At 42.5% G+C, this 20,460-nt stretch overlaps 1 protein-coding gene across 1 annotated transcript in view; it reads right to left on the bottom strand.

Annotated features, from left to right (window-relative positions):
• Positions 1–1,122: 1,122 nt before the first annotated feature.
• FLI1 (Fli-1 proto-oncogene, ETS transcription factor) overlaps positions 1,123–20,460 on the bottom strand; it is a gene marked incomplete at its 3' end in the record, with an annotated part of 34,447 nt that continues 15,109 nt past the window's right edge. Inside the window, exons 4-8 of the mRNA XM_082010066.1 lie at positions 18,790–18,858; positions 5,331–5,396; positions 3,980–4,042; positions 2,646–2,693; positions 1,123–1,652 (exon numbers count right to left, since the gene is read on the bottom strand). Of these exons, the coding sequence (XP_081866192.1) occupies positions 1,123–1,652; positions 2,646–2,693; positions 3,980–4,042; positions 5,331–5,396; positions 18,790–18,858 (776 nt within the window). The remainder of the gene's footprint in view (positions 1,653–2,645; positions 2,694–3,979; positions 4,043–5,330; positions 5,397–18,789; positions 18,859–20,460) is intronic.

Consider the following 20,460-nt stretch of genomic DNA (forward strand, 5'->3'; position numbering starts at 1 on the left):
TCTGGCTACTTTGGGGGTCGATTATGGATCCAATTGCAGGACTATCTCCAACAGATACATTACTCATGTCTTATTTTTTAATTTTTTAGCAAAAAGTACAAAGCTACAGCCCAAATGTACAGATTGAAAAGATGTACAAATTACATTAAAAAAAACAAAAACAACCCACAAACAACTGAGCTGATAGTAAAAAACAAACCTGCATTTGTGACCGAGGTCAACTCGTTTTATTTAATCTTTCTTTTAAAACTGTGAGATATAGGGAAAAATAACTCTGCATAATTTATACAGTAATTTGCCTTCTGATTTGTTGACCACTTTGGATGACGGTCTGACAAACGCACAGCGTTCGCGAATCGGTAGCATTTAGCGATCCCTAAGACTCTGGCAGAGCTCAGGGGCCTGCTGTCATTTATTTTATTTCACTTTTGCTTTCAAGGAATGTCTGTGCTTGACATTAGTTACTTTTTGTTCTGGTTTCTGATGTTTCTGGAGTTAATACACAGTCTAATGAAGTTGTACAATCTAGAAAAGTTCCTTCAATGCCCTTTACTTCTTAAAATATACATGTACATATATATATATGAATATATATATATATTTAATTTCCAGTTGGGTGAAAATCCTCATCTGCCTTAAAGCTAAGATTCCAGTTGCGGTCCCCTGCAGCCCAATGTCCTCCATTTAATGGTCTAATTGCCTAACCTCTCCACAGCAAAAAAAAAACCCCAGGTAGTCATCTTTTCCTACGACCCACAGTTGGATCTATGTCTTGTCAAAAGCCTTTGAATCCTTAAAAATTTCTCTCATCAAAAAGCTAATACTCATTCCAGGTACTGGCGAACAATCTTCATAGTCAATTCCTACAGAGGACATAAGCGTAAAACACCAAAGAAAATGCAGAGTACTGGCCCAAAGAAGCATCCATCTCTCAGTTCAAGACACAAGAGGCAAAGTTACAAAAGTAAAAGGTTTGATCCAGGAATAACCAATATCCAGTTTTAATTCTTCCCCAGAAAGGCCACAATTATCCATTAAGGGTCCCCCAAAAAAACATAAAAATCCCAGAAGTAAAGAAAAAGTCCAACCAGACTGATAAAGGCCACTTGAAGATAAAAGCATCTAGTAATAGCTGCCCAAGTGTGGTGATACGTGGGCGTTGGGATGGCGGGGGACATTGGGGTTTGGATAAATGCTTCCTGCAGGGGAGGTCCAATAAGGTGAGGCTGCTCCAAAGAAACTGGATGATGTGACAGGCATAGAAGAAGGGTGCGGGGGTACAAAGTTCACCTTCTGCTGATGGGCATGGTAAGACGGCATGTAGGAGAGATCTGATGGATACTTGTACATTGACGATTCAGTGGGATGAGGCTGAAGAGCCTGGGCAATGCCATGAAAGTCAAATTTGTAGGCATACCTTTTGCCATGCACTTTGGTCATAATGTTCTTATCATAGTAGTATCGGAGGGCTCGGCTCAGCTTGTCATAATTCATGTTGGGCTTGCTTTTGCGTTCTCCCCAGCGCCGTGCCACTTCATCAGGGTCCGTCATCTTGAATTCCCCGTTGGTCCCTTCCCACGTGATACAGCTGGCATTGGAACTGTCCGACAGCAACTCGAGGAGGAACTGCCACAGTTGGATCTGCCCACTCCCTGCGAGAAGCAAGCCAAAGAGGAAAGGAAATGACATTGTGTTTCCTGCTTAAAAGCAAAGACAAAGGCAGGAAACAGAAGGACTATCTCGATCTTTACTGGGAACTGCTCCTTCAAGCCTTAGAAAGTCTTACACAGGAATGGATAAACTGTTCCCAGCAAACAAGTTAGTCAATCCTTTGTTCTGTTCATGAGTTTGAGGTCAGATTAGATTTCATAATGGTCGCCTTTGGCCTTAAAATCTTCAGGCTATTCATAAACAGGCTTTTTCCCGAGCATACTGTTCTGCAAAATTTTTCACTGAACAGTTAACGCAGTATATTTCAGCTCTCAATTGCTTACTGTTTACCATAGATATTGTTTTGGATACCTACAGTTTTCTTTCCAGTTGGTGATCTGAGTTACATAAGATTATTTCTTCCCCAGACTAGATGACTCCTATTTTTATTCTGTGTGGTTATACTAATAGTAAAGAGCCTTACGAGGATGTTTCCTTATAAGCATTCAATGTATACAAGTTTGTTTAGTTCAAGCAAGATTTACTCCAGGTCTTATTCCCCAAAGGCAGGGACTGTTTTCTGCAGATGACCTGTTAGGGACAGTTACTAAGTTGTGACTTTCAGAGATGTTTTGTGCCTCCCATTCAGCTAATCCGTAGCAGACAGTGAAAAAGTAACCTGTACTGCAAATCTGAGAGACCAGCATTTAAGTCCCCTGTAAAACTGTTGTTAGGGAATACTGGTTTTGGGTAAGAACATTAAGGATGGTGATTTCGTCCTGACAAAGACGATGTTGCACCACTTTCCTCACTTTTCTGTAAGGATTTTTTTGCAAAGCACTTGTGAAACCACAGCTACTAAGGTCAATGGCTCTCACAGCCTACCCCAATGCTAGAGGACAACAGCTACTCCTCCAGCACAGACTGGAGTGGCAGATCAGAAGGAAAGCTAACCCCTTTGATAATGGTGGTGTGAAATTTAAAGATGAACTCACCTGGATTGGCAAGACGGCTACTAGTGGGCCCCAGGATTTGATAGGGATCTAAAAAACACCACCAACAGAAACTATTTTAAAAAATGTTTCATCAAAAAGAAACAACAGTTCATTATTGTTTATTCTAGAAACCAGTTCAAATTTTCACTTTCTTTACTCACACTGCCTCTTCTCCTAGGAACAAACTTGATGTGTTCCTTATTTCTTTTTTAGCAAACAACCACCAATTATTTGTGGAATCCAAAATGGCCCAGTGGTTCTGGCATTGGTTTCAGACTTGCCTGCTTTCAAAGATTGTAATCTCTTTGGACATACCCTACATTTATGCGTCAACTAGAAAACATGAAATGTGAAAAAAGAAGTGTGGGATAGTAGGGCAGTAACAAATCAGGAGCATATATATTTCGCCTAATAAAAAGAGAGGGACAGCAGATGAGATTTTCAAATTCACTTCTTAGCAGTCCAGCTTGCTTCTCTTTGAGGTCAATGTTCAATGAAATGTTCACCCAACTCTTACTGAAGGAAGCAGAATGGTAGACAAAAGGGAGTAACAAGAGTTTTGTCACTGGCTCCAATGAGGCTGAGTGTTTCTTGAAAACCCCGCAATACATTTATTAGGTATGAATTCCTTCCCTTTTTGTGGGGCCTCCTCAGCCCTAATCTCTACACTTCTCCTTTGCTTCTCTCTGGTTTTGGTGATTTGGATCTATAGCGTTTGCTCGTGGGTTGAATCAATGCCAAAAGAATCAACCCCCTAAAAAAAAAAGGGGGATAGAAAGCAGCTGTGCAAAGCAGAGAAGGTGGTATTTAGTTTTTCAAAGGCCCCTTGGGAAACTAGCAGGAAACACTACTGCTTGCTGCCCAACAGGGTTTGCTTTTCTTATTTGGTTTTCTTTGACACAGGGGAAGCCCTGTTGATTCTGTTTGGAAGTACTTCCATTGAACATCACTGCAGCAGAGGTGAAGAGGTAACGAGCAGACACTCCACCGCTGCAGCACAAACAGCTCCGTGCCCCTAACTGCTTTGCGACCTATTACACGGCATGTCATGGTGCTTCAAAGGAGATGCAACTGATGCTAGGCACTGCACGTGACTCTGCTGAAACCAGGATGTTTCTTTTGAATGGGGAAGGACAATGCAGTAAAATAGAAACAGTTTGGAACGATTGCTGGCACTGCTCGGTCACAGTTGACTCATTATTCTCAGACTTCCCTGTAAGGCTCTGCCTGTTTGTCCTGTGCCCATGGTTCGTGCTGCTTGACACATTTATTCACTCAATCTAGTACAAATCTAATCACTTGCTAAGTGCAGCAGGGACAGAATCAACAGTTACCTGGCTGAGGCCGTTGCTGTTCTGTTGTCTTATTCACATTTTGCGTCCCTGCAACAGGAGGGCCTGTAAAGACAGAGAAAGATCTTATATGTACTAGAATAGAAGAGGAGGAATGAGCAGAGAACAAGGCAACTACAAGATACGTTGAACAGGAATAATAGTGACTGGGATGGGAAAAGTTTTCTAATCCTAAGAGCTGATATTTTTGAAATTGCACTATAAAACTAAGAGATTTCACTAGAAATTAAAAATTTCACTGGAAAGTAAAATATGCAGATGAGACAAGAAAAAATATTATGTAGATACTCTATTACTTGTCTGTCTTTCATTGCAACAACTTCCATTCTAGTCTACATCCATGTTTTGAACAGAAAATTGGATTTATTTAAATGTATAAATTCTGACCTTCCACACTGGAACTTTTTTCAATATTTTTTGGAAATGCAAATTCTTTTTTAAAGCAACCTTTTTATGCAAAAACTTTTGGGTTTATCAAGTCAAATATTTTGTTGATATCACAGCCATTTCTATAAATCACTTCAACATTAACATCTGTTCCTCTTCTTCATATCATTTCTCATAACAGAAAATTATAACTCAAAGAATAATCTTCACATTACACATTCTGAGCACATAGCTCAGAAATCTGCAAAGCAAAGGTAGTATAATCTGTCAGCCAGGTTCGGCCACATTTATTTGCATCTTGTTGAGAGTCAATTGTGCCCATCTTGCACTGCTGCACAGGGATATACCCCAGGAGTGGAAGCAGGAGAGAGTGTGGCTCGGTATCAGCTGGTGTTACCTAGAATACAGTCTTTGGGGACAGGCAACTGATTTTTCTAATGAGATGTCACCCAGAGTGTACTGTGGATTCAAGGACACTATAAAACCTGTAAGAAACAAGAACAGTTGAGGGAGCAGGGCTCATGTAGTAGGGGCCCTATCTGCCTGCTAGACTTTGTGTAAAATCTTACTTTCTGAAAGGTAGTAAGAAACTCCCAGAATCTGACCAAGCTGTCTATGTCTGTACCTAAAAAAATGACACCTGACTACAGGCAGGTGGTTAACATAGAGTCTATGTTTGTGTGGAGGATCTGCTCCTGGTCCCTTAATCAAATCCTTAAGTATAAGAGGTTCATGCTGCCATCTTCAATACAGATTCAATAATAAAAATATTTGTGGCAATTGCTATTTATTTTCATAACATAATTCTAGCTCTTCTCTTAGTGATTATCCCCAAATCTTCTGCCCTTCTGATGCTTGTAACATAAGCCAGCCATGCCCGTCTTCTCCCACAGTCTCATTTTGATCTTCCATTGCAGAATTTGTGATTCCCATTGGGACAACTTACTTTTGGTGAGGCCAGAATTCATATTACTGCCCCATCCTGTTCTCCTGACTGCATCATAGGAGGGATCTAATGACAAAAGACAACAGGCACAGAGGGGTTGAAATCAACTCTTCCCAGAAAAAACTTGCAAGAATCTAGCTTTGTATCTTGGTCCCAACTGGCTTGGTGTTATGCAGATCTATTCTTTTTCCTCTCCCATATCTCCTGTGCTACCTTGGTCCTCTCACAAAGGCAGCAGGGTGTAAATACAGTGGTTGGGACTAGCTGTTTGGGCAATGCTCGACCCTGACGCATTCTGATCATGAAGTATAGTCATTGCACTCAGTGAAGTTTAGAGTGCGACTCATCCCATCCAAAAGGAGACTCCCTTTCTCTTATCCCAAGATGACAGAAGACCACTGGCAGAAAAGGAGGATGAGACAAATCCTTTTGTTATTTCACAGAAAATAAATGGTGACTTTAATACCCAGGGAGGCCAAGGACTTGACACGCACAAGAAGGAAGCTATTTTAAGGAGAGGGAAAAGGGGAAAAAGCATCCTCTCAAGTGAAATTCAAAATGCTCCTCTGACCATGCCACTGGAAAGGAGTGAGCACTGCCTCGTGCCCCATTGGGCTACACAGCGCAGCAGGGCTGCTCAGCTCCCTGCGGAAACATCCCAGGCACTTGCACATTCCTCCCGGCGCTGGGAAAGCCACTGTAGCTTTGAAATTACAGCCTTCTAGTTATTGGCATGAAAAGGAAAACAGAGAAGGGATGGGAGAGGGAAGGGGAGGGGAAGACAGGGAGAGAAAGAGGGGGAGGGAAGAGAGGGGAATGGGGGAAAATAAAGCTCATGTAATCTGCCTGGTTTTATTTTTATTTTACTTATTTGTTTTTTCCCTTTTTACTAGAAACCGCAAACCCCACTGCAAATAGATCAGACTGAAAAACAAACCGCTACGGTTTCAGCCTGGTACAAAGCGTGCAATGAGACATCTCTGAAAGAGGGAGGCGGCAGCCCCAGCCATGCTGTCCCCAGAAGGGAGCCCTGTCCCCGCTCCCATGGCTGCGCAAGGAGCAGCAGCGCTGGAAACTGGCTTGCAGCCTGCTGCTGCCGGGGAACTTTATCCCCAGGCTCAGGCCTCAGCAGTTGTCACTGTTGTAAATAAGATGCTTTTGCACGGATGGCATTTTCCTTGCTGAAAACCCATTGTGCAAATCCTAACTTCATCTGAGTGCGCCCGGAGCTTGGGCTGCTGCTCTATCAGGGACTGAAATCAGGAGAGCAGAGATGAGGCCTGAAGTAACCACGGGCTTTTCCCATGTCCTCTCTGCAGCCAGTCTCTGACTTTCATTTCTCCCCTGGGATATCTTTCAGAAGTATTACAACTAGAGCTATTAGAGCAATGTTTGGTGAAATATTTTGAAAAAAACATGAGTTTTGCACTGAGAGAGAAAGGCAAAAGCTCAGAAATTTCCACCAATTGAGATGCTAATGTATGTTTTGGTTAGGTCAATCAGAAACAGTTTTGCCATTATGTAATTTTAATGGAAATGTCACTCACACGGTGACCCTGTTAAAAAGAAATGTAGCAATTAATTTTCCAACAGAAAAATTCTTTCAAACTGGGGAAAAAATTCCTTTCCAAAATGTAACAGAAGTCATTGAAAGTTTTCAATTTTCCCTGATTCTTCAGATAATTGACTGAAGTGAATCAACTGCTGCAAATGGGTTGGTTGATTCAGATACATCAGCATGCTTTGAGTAAACAAATAGGCCATCATCTGGCTAGATGATCATCCTCATCCTCCTCCTCCTCCAGATGGAGAAACTTTGTCACAGAGGAGGAGCCTGCCTTTGCTCACAGTGTCACAGAAAGAGTGTAAAATGCATCTCCTGAGGGTTTTTTTTAACCAATAAGCGGCACTATTACAATCAGATGGGCTGACCAGGTATTGCTATGGCTGCTTGGGCTTTACAGGATCAAGGCTTGGTTCTCCAGTTAAGCTTGGCTAAGCTTGGTCAAAATTATCGTTCAAAACCTCTCTGAATAGGTTTCTTTGTAGCTTATGTTTTAGGACATAAAATGTCAGCTTGGAAGGACGGTGCGCATGTGACTCAGTCCAGGTTTAATCCAGGTTTAGCATACTCAGATGAGTCCCTTTGCCTCAGTTTTGCCTATACAGTATGGATTATGGCATAAATTGTAGGCATATATGGGGGCAGCCGCACTTGTCTTGTTAGGATGAGGCTTAGCTCTGAGTGTGACTTTGCAATGATAAGAAGGGTTAAACGTGATGGTTAGGTATACAGGCGTTGCTATTGAAACAACATGTACACCCAGCTAGTGCAAGTTTCCAACTCTTTTTCTCCCTCTCAAAACAAAAAACTCCAAATTCACTAAGCTATTTTTGTTTTGTTTTCACAAAAATCCGTGCAACGTGAAAGAACCACACCAGCCCTCCCGGCTTCCAGGCCCAGACTCTAAAGCTGAACGTGTTTAAAACAAAATGGAAAAGGCAGAGCCAGGGAACCTATCCAGAGACTTGAGTTTCTGCAAAAACAATATCGTTCCCAGGACCTGACGCCCAGTGGCTCGAAGAGATCCTACAGAACTCCAGCCAGACAGTTAGTTACAGGGAGAGTCTTATCTGTCATTAAAACTGCTTGGATTTTACACCAAAACTTGCCGCACTATGGAAATTCAATTAAAAGTCTTGGACTGAGGTCCTCTCTGGTGTAAATCAGCAAATAGCTACAGTGAAGTTGGGGGCAAATTTATACCAGCTAGGGATCAGGTCCCCAAGTCTGTTTTAGACTTAAAAGGCCCAGCAGAACAACAGTCCTATGACAAATGTGTGTTCAATACAAAATGGAATTAAAGAGCAGAAAATAAATCATAGATGCTTTCAAGAAATGTCATTCTGCAGCTGTCTGGTTTATGTCCAGAAATTCCCCAGAATGAATGCATACTCTATCATGAGTAAGGTAAAGGATATTAATAATGCTTTGCACTTTCACAGCACCTTTCAACTAAGGATCTCACAGCTTTGCAAACATTCACACTCACAGCTCGCCTGGAAAGAAGGTTAAATATAATTTTATTTATTTACATGCATAAATGAACTTTCCTCAGGCTTTAGCTGCCTTTTCCAGATGAAGTGGCTTTCCCAGAAATCAGGCTGTGTGGAACAGACTGTGTAGCATTGGTCTCTGGACCCTTTCTAACCTTGGTCTATACTTTCTCACCCCAAATCTCCCTCGGCTGCTACCTCGCCACCCTCTGTGCTGTTTGGAAGTTCTCATCCTCTGCTGTGCCGCTCCCCTTTCAGTCAGAAATAACACAGTACTTAAACAGCCTGCTTGGCTATACAGAAGGCTGAGAAAAGCATTAGAACATGGCAAAACTAGCAAGATCAAGACTAAGCGTTGAGTAGGCTGTCCTGTAGAGTTCAAGAGAGGAGCTAAATTATCCAGACCTCTGCAGTTTCTTCTTGTCAGACTGTCTGGTGCAACAAAGGAAGGACTTGATGTGGGGAAGAAACTGAGGAGCGTGTTCCAAGGATCCCCTGGTTGAGACTGTGGGACATGGAGGAGCAGAACAGCTGCACATTGTGGTGTGTAAGTGTAGGAGGTATGGCATTGCAGTCGGGAAGATAAGGCAGGCTCCACTGAACCACCAGCCCACCTTTACAGACACCCCCGCCTCTCATCTCACAGCTTGAGTAGCTACTTCGCTCCTGTGCCCCATACCTCTGGATCATATTTGGTCTAAACAGACTACTATTAGGCTCAAATATTGCTGGGGGCAGGCGGACAGACACACACAGACTCACTTCCCTAGGAAACCGGGCTTAAAATCCCCAAGCAGATTTCTACGCCACAGCAAAGACCAGCCCAGATGCCTAGCAGTCCTTTCAGCTTGAATGCAGTCCAATGAACAAGCCATTAGGGAATCTGTGTTTAAGATATGATGTATTAGAGAGCAAAACCTCTCTGATAAGCTTTAAAAAGTTCTTCAAAAATTCTTTTTAAATGGTGTTTTATAAATCTGAGAGCTTGGGATGGAGGGGAGAAGCAAGGCGGGAGGATTTCAGCTGAACAATAGGCTCACAGTCCCTGTGCTTCCTGACCTGCTCGGTAAGTGCTGACAGCCCCTTCATCCTGCTCTCTCTGTAGGAGCTTTTTCAGTCAAACCAGATTCAAGCACTATTTTGTGCTACCAGCCTTGATAAGGGTTTCCAGGAGAACAATGGGCACTGGGCTGGTAATATCCTCATTTTTCAGGCCTTTTTGTTCTAGGATGGATACAGTGGGACTGGGTCATTTATGCACTAAATGCTTTAGAGGCACTGTAGGGGAATCTTATTTGAAATGCTGTCTATGCTGGCATGGTGCCCTTAATTGCAAGCAAGGCTGGGAAGAAATAGCATGGCATATTTATCATATTCATGGCATCACTGGCAGCAGCAGCAGCTGTTTTCCAGCCAGGCACTGTCTGCTTTATGAACTGCTGGGTCTCACTGCCAAGGTGTGGAGTGACTGGTCTGAACATCAGCTCCCTCTGTCAGACCCATGGGCAGTCGTGCCTGGGTTAACTTTTGTAGAAGATGTCTGGGGAAACACATGTGCAGCAAACTCACGGGGACATCTAAAACCCCCAGTATGGTAGGTGCTAAGCAACAGAAAGAGCCCACCAATCTCTGCCTAAAGGAGCTGATACCTCCAAGGAGTTTAGAAAGACAAAGGATGGAGAGTTGCTTGTCCTCAGTCATGGGGGCAGAGCCAGGAAGAAAATAAAGGCAAATGTCCCAAGTCCCAATAAATTGTCTAGCGCTTACTAACACTGCCTCCATTTCCCTTTGAAATGCACTGGCAGCCTCTGACTTGCAGACACAGATGAATAATAGCAACAGTAATGACTGTAGTCGTTTAGCCATCATCTATTGGATTCCCTACCACAGCACCTTGGGGTGCTTTACAAAAAATGGTCAAATGACCCCAGTTCACATGATGGAAAAAAAGCCCAAACCTGAAATACAGCAGGAACTGCTCCTGAACACCCTGTCTTATTTGGGTAGGGAGCACAGGCACCATATTTCCACACAGGACCTGGTCCTACAGATTTCAGTGAACTAAATCAGGGGAAGGAGAAAGCTGCAAATTTGAAATGGGCTATGGGATCCACGGGATTCTCCATGCAGAACACAGTCTTGTGTTTTTGCAAGTCCTTCTGCTTCAGTAGGAAGAAAGGATCCTGGCTTGGTGGCTGGAATTTAAATTAGCTTCTCTAAATGGGGAAAGCAGAACCAGGTGTCCGAAGGGATCCAGACTTGTGATTAATCTAAGTGGTCATTTGGGGTCTATTTTGCAGCAACTGCTTTATAGGGAGAGAGAGAAAGGAAGGCATAGGACCTCACTGCTTTTCCTCCCAAGGTGAGGTGGTGTGTGGTGGCTAGGACTGGCACTATTCTGGTATCTTGGAAAAATCCCAACGTAGGCACATGGGAACAAAAAACACTACTGCTGCAAACCAAACATGTAAGCAAGGTCTGCCAAGCTGCTGAGCGTCCAGCCCTCACACTCCCGTCATTTAACCTCCTGGAGATCACATTGAAGAGGTGGGGTTGTGTTTAAAGCCAGTTGGAGAGCAGAAACCTAGACTGTGGGTTTCTGGAGGGGCAAGGGAGCCAAAAACACCTCCAACTCCTCCTAGAAACATTAGAAGCATTGTTTTAAATGGTGGCAGCAAACATAAAGGTTGTAGAGTCTGTAAGGTTCTTCCCAGGTCCACTCTGGCTCCAAGTATACGTACCAAATGCTCAATACATATAGTGCAAAACCTTACAGTGTCAGCAGCAGGAGATTTGCTTAGATACAGTTTTTCTTAGCAGAGAGCTGTGAAGGCTCTGGATGCTATCATTTGTCTGTAGGAGGTTTGACAGTGCGTGGCAGAGATGGTGGAACAGCACTACAAAGCAGAGCAGAGTATGAGGAGTCCTCTGGTCTCTTCAAATGGCTACAAGAGGCAGTTCATGCAAGTTGGCAATTAGCTTCCCATAACATTTAGCCCTATGGCACACATCCAGGTACAAGTTACATGTGTGTCACAACTGTGTAGACCAAGGCCTCGAAATCTCACCCACAGTATCATTTGTTTTGCAATGAATTACTTTTCAATTCACTATTTCTCTTAACTAAAACAATTACTTAACACATATGCCATATGTCATGCTGTATGTCATTCACGGCCAGTATTACTATGACTGTTCTTGTGGTTACATAAGACTTTCCAGTGCCTTCAAGCACCAAACTCATTTGCTTCTACTTCAAGACCACAATGTCCTGCTCCTTGCACTAAAGAATCACCAGTACAGAGATCATATGTGGAATTAAGTAATTCTAAGTCTCTCCACTAAGAGGAAGCAACTAGTTGAGTGCAGAATAGTTTCAAAATAACTTCTATTCTACATTATCAGACTATTTCGTTATTTCACAATTAAAAAAAAAATATTATCAAACATCTCTACACTGCTATTAACCTGTTTTACAGGTAAGAAACTGACACAGAGACCAAAGTCCAGCCTTGGAACAGCATTGGGTTTTGACCTGAAGTCAACTCAAACCAAGTGAGAAGAGACTGACTGCTGGATTTACATAAGAAATCTGTTGCAGACCATGGACATGAAGAACAGGTTTAACTTGGGGAATCTCCAAAAGTAGCTGAGAGCCCGGTTATGAATTGCTATCCTGATGGAAATACAGATCAGAGCAATCAAACATTTCCTATTTAACTCCTCTTCTAGATCCAGGGTTGGATTGAAGTACTGTGGCTGAAGCCCACTTATTATATAGCGGCAGACAGGATCTGGAGCTTCACATAATGCATGCGCAGAACTAGGCTTCAGGATTTTCAAAGAGAACTCATTCAGCTTGCACAGACAGGGGCGTGCTTAGGGTAGTCCCTTCTGAAGCAGGTCGCTCTGGCTTGAGATCTGTCATCCCTCTCCCTCATTAGACTTAGCATGGCAGGGTGGCATGAAGGAGCTCCTACGTACCGCAGCTTTAGAGCCTGGCACTCTGCTCCCCCACTCAGAGGAGGGCTCTGGCCTCCAAAATTTGGAGTCACTCCCTGTTTGCTTTGAGCCGTAAGGCGACAGCCCCCAGTTGTGCGAGCGTGGCTAGAAAAACATCCCAGAGCCGTGCAGCAGTGGAACTTCCTGATTCACGTCTGAGTTAGCCTGTGCAACGCTTACAAAGACACATTATGAAGAAAAGGAGGAAGTAATGGGAATTTTTTTGTTGTTGTTGCTTTTTTTAATATCAGCAGCAGAAGTCCCAATGCACAGTGCATGAAGACTGAAGTATGTGTCCTAAGAACCCTGCCCAGAGCCAGCTTTGAAAAGCAGTCACTCTCCAGTCAACATACGTGTTACTGAGCTACACAGGGCTGCAGACACAAACAGCCACATGCAGATGGGCACGCTACTGAGCAAAAACGCAGACACACAATTGCATATTCTGAAAGGCACATTTCTGAGCCCCCTTCGCACACGTACGTACACATCCAGCCAAAACACATATACGAGTGTGCACAAATACGCAACCATCACTGTGCATATTTTACCCCCCAGCACTCAGCAGGGTAAAACCAAACATTAATGTGTTTGCAGTTTGCATTTATTGAAAAACACACAAATGCAGAAGTAAAGAAAAAGAAACACATATTCAAGGAGAAAAAAGCTAGACGCAGCAATACACACGTAAGAGAAAAGGGAAGGGAAGACACACATGCGCAGACATTGCAGCTAGCGTTTTTACAGCATTTGCCCATTTAACTCATTATCAGGAAACAAATTTACTCTTGTCTTAGGAAACAAGCTAAGCACTTCCAAGAGCTTTTCACAGGAGGAACTGCACCCCAGCAAACGTGTAACCCCCACACACATGTGCAATAACATTGCTTGCAGTGCACCCTAGGCAAAAAAATAATAGCTCTTTTGCTGGGAGAAAAGGAAGGATAATGGTTACTTAGAAAGTGCTCCAGACAAGCTGTCAGGTTGAATTCAGAGAACTGGAGTCTACTCTGGGACAGCGCTGGCTCAGGGTGATCCCTTGTGAGTTGGGTTTCCTGCCTGCTACAGCTTAAAGACAACGATTCTTTGTTTCCAGTTTTTCTGGTGAAAAAACACACGCCTGCCTCCCAAGAGGGTCAGGGAGAAAGCAGACAAAACACTAACTCTGGAATTTCAAAGGAAAACAATTAAAAAAAAAAAGGAAGAAAGAAAGAAAAATCCAAGAGCGCTAGCTACTGTCTCTCCTGAAATCATAAATCCCTGGTTTGGCCACACAGTTGCAATAAGAGAAGCACAAAAAAAGCCTCCCCTTTTTCTGCTACGGAGCTAAAAACGGGATATTTCATCACCAGGCACACAAATATCATCGACAAATGTTTTGGCATGTACAGACAATTTAGAGGGCATAAAGCTGCAACTGCTTTTTCTCTGACACGACTAAGATTGGAGGGTTTATAACCTCTGCTGTGAAGAAGGGGTTATATGTGAGTACTGACACACTCGAAAGAAGAGTTTACTGAAACTGGTCAATATTTTTCACATGACAACCATTTCGACCTGAAAAATGGCCTTTTCAAGAGAAGAATTTTATCCAGGAATTTGAGACTATTTTCTTTTGGGAACCATGCTTATGCAATCATGCTGCCTGCAGTCTGTTTGCCCCTCTCTCTCCAAAAACTTTTGAACTTGTCACCCACAATTGTCACCAAATCTGACAAGCGGGAGACATGAGTTTTAAAGAGTTTCTATTAATTTAAAGGAAACTGCTGGGGAAAGAGGAGAGACATTGCGGCCCTGACAGTGAGAAAAGCAGCTGCACGGGCTCATATTTTGTTAGGTACTTGGGAGGCTGTGTGAGAGAGATCTTTTTAATGCTCCAACATCAGGACACTCTTCCTTAGGGGCTCACAATGAACATGGCTACAAAGTCATGGGAAACCGTGCTCTGTGTTTCAGAGCTTACTGATTTGTTTGTCTTCTTAAATTTGTCAACAACCAAACAAAACATACAAGTAAACACACCTTATACCCAAACGTCCTTACTGTTGGATGGCCACAGATTAAATCTTTAAAATTTGTCTCCTACATCCATATTCACATATTCACATACAAATTTCTTCCCTCTTTGAAAATGCAGATAGCACATCACTTTTTCCTGTGTTCTGCTTGAATTTAGGTTGGATTCATGAGACTTTGGGCTAGTGCTGGTTTATCACTATTCTAAGCTAACTGTATTGCCTTAGGCTGAGCCTGACGTATGCAGAGGACAGTGCTGGAGGATAAAGACCCATGCTGAATCCAGCCTTTTAATCAAGATAATGCATAACCTGTAATCTGGAAGCAAACAGCCACGCAAAATCACTCCACTAAATTCTCACGCATGACGCGCACGTGTAGCCCTTATCAGCCAAACCTTCCTTCACCCCGCTCACTGTACGAATACCCACCGCGCTGCATCTCAGCACATACTACAAAGCACCGCACATACCACACCAGACACTCCTACACACCTGTTTAGACCCATGTAATTTTACACAACAATACACCATGATTCTGCCTTTTTGGAAACTGCCAGCACTCTCCTGCTTGGGTTCAAATCCTGCACAGCATTTAGGCTTATATTTTAAACATGCAAGTTATGCAGACCCCAACATACTTAAAAGTAAGCATGGACTTTAAAAACGTGTTGGATTGAGGCCACAATGCTGACAACCATACGGGACACAGCCTGTTGGCCTCTTAAATGTTGTTGTATGTGAATATACTTTCCATTTCCCTATGGAAACCTACTTAAATGACACCATTCTGAAGGCAAGCAATTTAAAATCTCCATGGACTTGGGCAGATAATGTGGTCTCAGATTCTGCTCCCGTGTCTCCGGTACCTACAGTAGGTCAGTCATTGCTCCAAAGAGTCACGGAAAATGAAACAGACCATCTCTCCAGTGGAGCGCTGGGAGTGGGACACAAATCTTTCCATCCAGCAATGAGAGCAATGTCGTTTCATTTTCCAGAAACTGGTTCTCTAGCCAAAAAATACTGGTGATTTTCATTAGAGCAATTTATTTCTCAAAGGCAGCTGAAGACAATTTGTACCAATGACGCTAAATACCATACTTTTGAGTGTTTATGAGGCTGAGAAGCAAAGAAGTTCAGGCAACGAGACTGCTTTGAACACAAGGTTTCTACCTATCTGATCTGAGAACAAAACACATATGCTTTGTGCACCAGCTGTATAAGTTTACAGTATCTGTTTCTGCTGTGAAAGCAGTTTAACTCTCCTAAAGCAGTGCTGCAGGTTCTTCTGTATGCAGAGCTGGCATTGCAGAAGAGAAGTGAGAGGGCAGAAAATAGAAGGGAAAAAGGGAGCAGTCTGCAGCTGCAACCAGCCAAGGCAGTTCTGTCCCCAGAGCCGTGGCATGAAAGCCAGTCCCATGACAGCAGTGCTGCCCTTGTCAGTGTGCGCCACAGGTCTAGCGGTGCCCTGTGCTCCTGGGTGACACCGTCCTTGCTGTGGCTGCAGAGCATGGCCTGCTCTGTCTGCAGCAACTTCGGGAAAGAGTAGCGCCTGCACCTGAACCATCTGCATCTGTCTGTGCAGCAGCTGTACCTTGGCAAAAGCCGTGTAGGTTCTTTTTTACAGTCTGTGGATGGAATACATTGTATAAAGCATAGTGTAAGCGTACGCAAAGAGCATGCATTTCTCCCTGGAATTTGCACAAGCAGGTTATTTGCGTTAGCTATGTGATCTTAGAGAACGTGCAAGAAAAATTACAGGATGAGTGAAGAAAACAGTATTTTTTTCCTATCTCTGATGTGTTGTACTATTTCATCACCTAGTCCTGCTTTTGAATACTCAAGGGAAGGTGGTTAGAAAAATTTGTTTACCTGTTTTTATTTACAGAAATAGAGAGAAGAAATAAGTACAGGATTATTAATTCAAGTTGCGTTAACATAAAGAAAAATCTGTCATCTTTTGAGAAGTTAAGGAGACAAGAAAATACTTATAAAAATATCATTATTTTTAACCTGAAATTGCTTTTCCAAAAGAATATAATCACCTTGAAGCGAACCCATTAAAAAGTCATAAAAGGAAGCAAGGCAAAACTTGTTGCCTAACAGACTAGAGCGAAGCTGAGGAATTCCAAGTCCAGTTTTATGTTCATCACAAGTTTCTTCTGTGATATTGGACAAGACACTTCACTCTGCTCCCTCAATTCCATATCTTTCAGCCTGTCATGTTCACGTCTCTCTTATCCTGTCATCTTATCTCACAAATACTATTTGGAGCATCAATCAGTTACAGTAGGTTGAAGTGAATCAATACTTTATAGTATAAACAGTATATAGTATTCAGACATCAAATGAATGCAGAGGAAATTTATGCATTTTGGGAAGAAATGGAAGAGAAATAGATGGGATTTCATCATTTCTATGCTAGTTCTTAATTTTTATTTGACTGTCCCATGGGTGTGTTTAGTCCTTTATTGACACATGATGAAAGTACCATGTAAAGTCAAAAATGCCTAGCTGACAGAAATCAAATGCAAACTTCTGTCAGCTGCACTAAAGAAACACACTTGAGGGCAGTAAAAATGGAGGGGGAGGAACATTTTTTCCCTCAAATTTCTTTCTGCCTGAGTGATTCTAGGCCCAACATGCAAAGATAAAGGGTATAAAAAATTCAGAAGAGTTCAGTATTACACAGAGCATTTCTCTTTAATAAAAAACTCGCAGCTTTCTTCCCTTTATTTTTAGCAACCACCTGGCCTGAGACAGAAAGAGCACAGTCTTGGATGTATGTGTATGTTTATGGGGGAAGTTGTGGAGGAACACGTGCATGTGTGTCTGCTTTATTCAAATAGGAGAAAGCCTAGCTTTTATTAATTTTAAGTAGATGACTGTTAGCATCAAAGTAGTCAGTCATAGAAAGGCCTGAATGGCTTTGTCTCTGTAATGTACCATGCTTTATCAACTAATGCCTGCCTCATAAAGAGAGAACACACAGCTCAAGTGGATAGTTACATGCTGGACAAAAGAAGCTGCTGTAGAAACCAGCACTGATACTGTGTCCAGGGTCCAAGACAGATGTTGGAGATGAAATGCAGAGTGGTGCAATGAGAAAGAAGTGCTGGCTCTCAAAGCAGTGCTAGTCAAGCTTGTTAAATGTGTGATCTCAATTTGCTGTAGCCTTTCAGTGAAATGGGGGGTTTTGTCTCTCTAGCTGCTTAAATAAAAGACTTTCTGCCTTTCCCCACTATTCTTTGAAATGCAAACTTGTGGCTCGTCTATGAAGCCATGTTCTCCTGAAAAGCATAGAAATGTTTATATATGTGGTGAGGAAACTGTCTTGGCATGAGAGCAGACTGCTTCTAGGTGGATTATCTCATATGGCAGACATGAGATTTCACACTTTTCACGGAAGCTTTTCAAATGGAAGAGCTGAACACAGTTCAGTGAACGAAATCAATGTTCCTGCAGTTGCACAAAGGGAAAAGAAGACCAAACTCAAGGATCCTAGGCCTACACAGTAAGTTATAGAGCACAGGACCAGATTTTTGATCTTTAACACCCTATTTGGCCTTTAGCAATTCAACTGTCCGACTGTGACTTACTGTCTTATGTAGGTAAGGGACGTGCATCATACCAATCACACCAACTCTCATAATTTTGCCATGACTAAGAATCTAGTTTTTCATTAAAAATAGGAAAAAGGAATAGGACTGTAGCTGCAGAGGAAAACCTGAAAAACTTGACCGAAGGATATACAAACAACTCAAAAGCCTGAGGGAGCCTCAAGTGTGCTATTAAGTTTTAAACTTCAAGGTTTCTAAGCTCTATGTATGTGATCAGAATTTCTAATAGATTAATAATGTGGGGATATGTGAAAATCAAAATGTTCCAAAATCAAAGTCTCAGAAAGATACACTTGGTCTTCCTTGCTGGTTGAAACCAGCTGACAGATTCATGAATGATTTTGGAAGACCCAAGTAGCCTTTATTCAGTAATGGACTTTATTGTGAGAAAATGTTATCCTTTCAACTATGAACTCACCCAGAGAGAAACAGTGTTTTAGTCCTTGCTATATATATCTGACATTTCAAACTGTTTCACATAAAGAATAGAAAATATGCTATCAGTTCATCGACTCAGTAATACCCAAGTATGAAAATGACAGATATATGTTTTATGGCACAATGTCAGCTGGACGAGCAGAGATGTGATTTTCAGCATGGATGGGACTGCAAATTGTGAACTATTCTATTTTAACCATGCTGTGCATGCATAGCAGATCAGAACACTTACATGCCGAAGGTATTATATAAAAGGTCCAGTTTTAACCCAATCGGAAACATTGTGAGAGCACAGGAAGCCAGCACATTTATACGCAAAAGACTGACCTTCTTTGGTGGCAAGACGTGAGGAAGCTTCTGTGTGGGATGGAGTGTTGTAGACCAGCAGTGAGCTACCTATAATGAAAAGAAAAAGAGTTACTGTAGTTTGAACACGCTCTGCCAGTGGAGAACCATGCAGGCAGGTAGATAATGCTATCACAAGATCTACAGACCAAATTTTTCAGAAAATTAGGCACACATTTTCTATGATGGATATGAAATTCTTTTAAAAGCTTGGTAGCTGTACATCACACATGTGCTACTGTTCCTCCACTTGCAAATCAAAATAAAGACACTTGCCTCCTTCATTGAGCACCTTGATGTCCTCTGTTGAAAACATATAAAAGGGTGAGGTTGTATAGTACATTTATACAGGTACAATACCTATCACAGCAGAGGCTCTAGAAATTACTATGGCACAGATTGTATTACAGGATAAGGAAGAAGCTTTTGTCTCTCTAGCTGTGATAGAGAACTTTCTTGTTTGAGGAACATAGAGTAGAAGTGAGATGAATTGCACTGTCAGGATCTGAACATTTTTAGAGTGTCACATGCTTGGTTTTGGGCCAACAGCTGCAAAAATCTCACTAGTATTCCATGCTTTCTGGAATTTGTAAGTAGCTTTCTTGGTTCAGATTGGTCTCTCCATCCAGCCCCATTTGAAACAAAACTATTCAAGAGGAGCACAAAAAAGAACCCATGGGAAGGGTGTTTGTTTTGCATAGTCTATGGTGGAAATGTTTCTTTCTAAGCATTTTACTTTGTCTCTCCTGCAAACTCTTCTGGTAATGGAGGAAGAGGCCCTGCGAGCTCTTAGAAGCCAGCATGTAATACACATTTCATGGTTGTCTAGTTATATGTGCTTACTCTACGTAATCTTCTAGGCTCACCTTTCCTACAGCTCTTTGAAAAAGTTTCTACTGCATCAGGCGGTGACATTCCTAACAAAGCAGAGGACCCTTCTTTGTAGGGACTGATGATGTGAACTGGAGCAGGACACCAATCTTGCCATGGGTGGGTACGGATGAGAAGTGCTCTTACAGCTATTCATAGCAACACAGCCCTCTATTCAGTGAGATTCTGTCCCGTTTAAGGTACTTGATCGTAAGCAACACACAGCAAACAGTATAGATTTCTGTATATGCTATGCTGTCCCTGAGCATCCCCAGATTCTTTGGCAAGGCTAAGAATACCTCTTTTGCAGGTACTATAATACTAACTGATTAGGATCTTGTGACTAAGCCATGCAGCCTCCACATTCCTCTAATCCACATGATCCCAAATAACACTGACCTCACTTGCCCCTCAGTAGTATTCACAGTATGTCTCATTTTCCTGTGAGAGCTGAGGATTAGGCAGTTCACTGCCAGAAGCAATAGCCATTGCAGGTGCTGGATCTTACTGGCCCTGCGTTCCTACGGATTTCTTTTCTTCCCCAAATGCAAACAAAGCCAAAGACGTGCACAAGCCAGCATGTACACAGAGGTAGAAGATGTTGGAAAACAAAGCCTACTCATAGGGAGTGGAGGATGGATGCTACCAGATGCTGCAAGACGAGGGATGTTTCAAGAGACCAGGATGGATAACATGGTAAACTAGGAGGTAAAGAGCTCAAAGGGATCCCAAGGGTATCTTGACTGTGAAAGCTGCAGATGATAGCCAAAGAGTTTGGCTTAA

This window comes from Phaethon aethereus, assembly GCF_964289735.1.
Source record: "Phaethon aethereus genome assembly, chromosome: 23".
Classification (NCBI taxonomy): Eukaryota; Metazoa; Chordata; class Aves; order Phaethontiformes; family Phaethontidae; genus Phaethon; species Phaethon aethereus.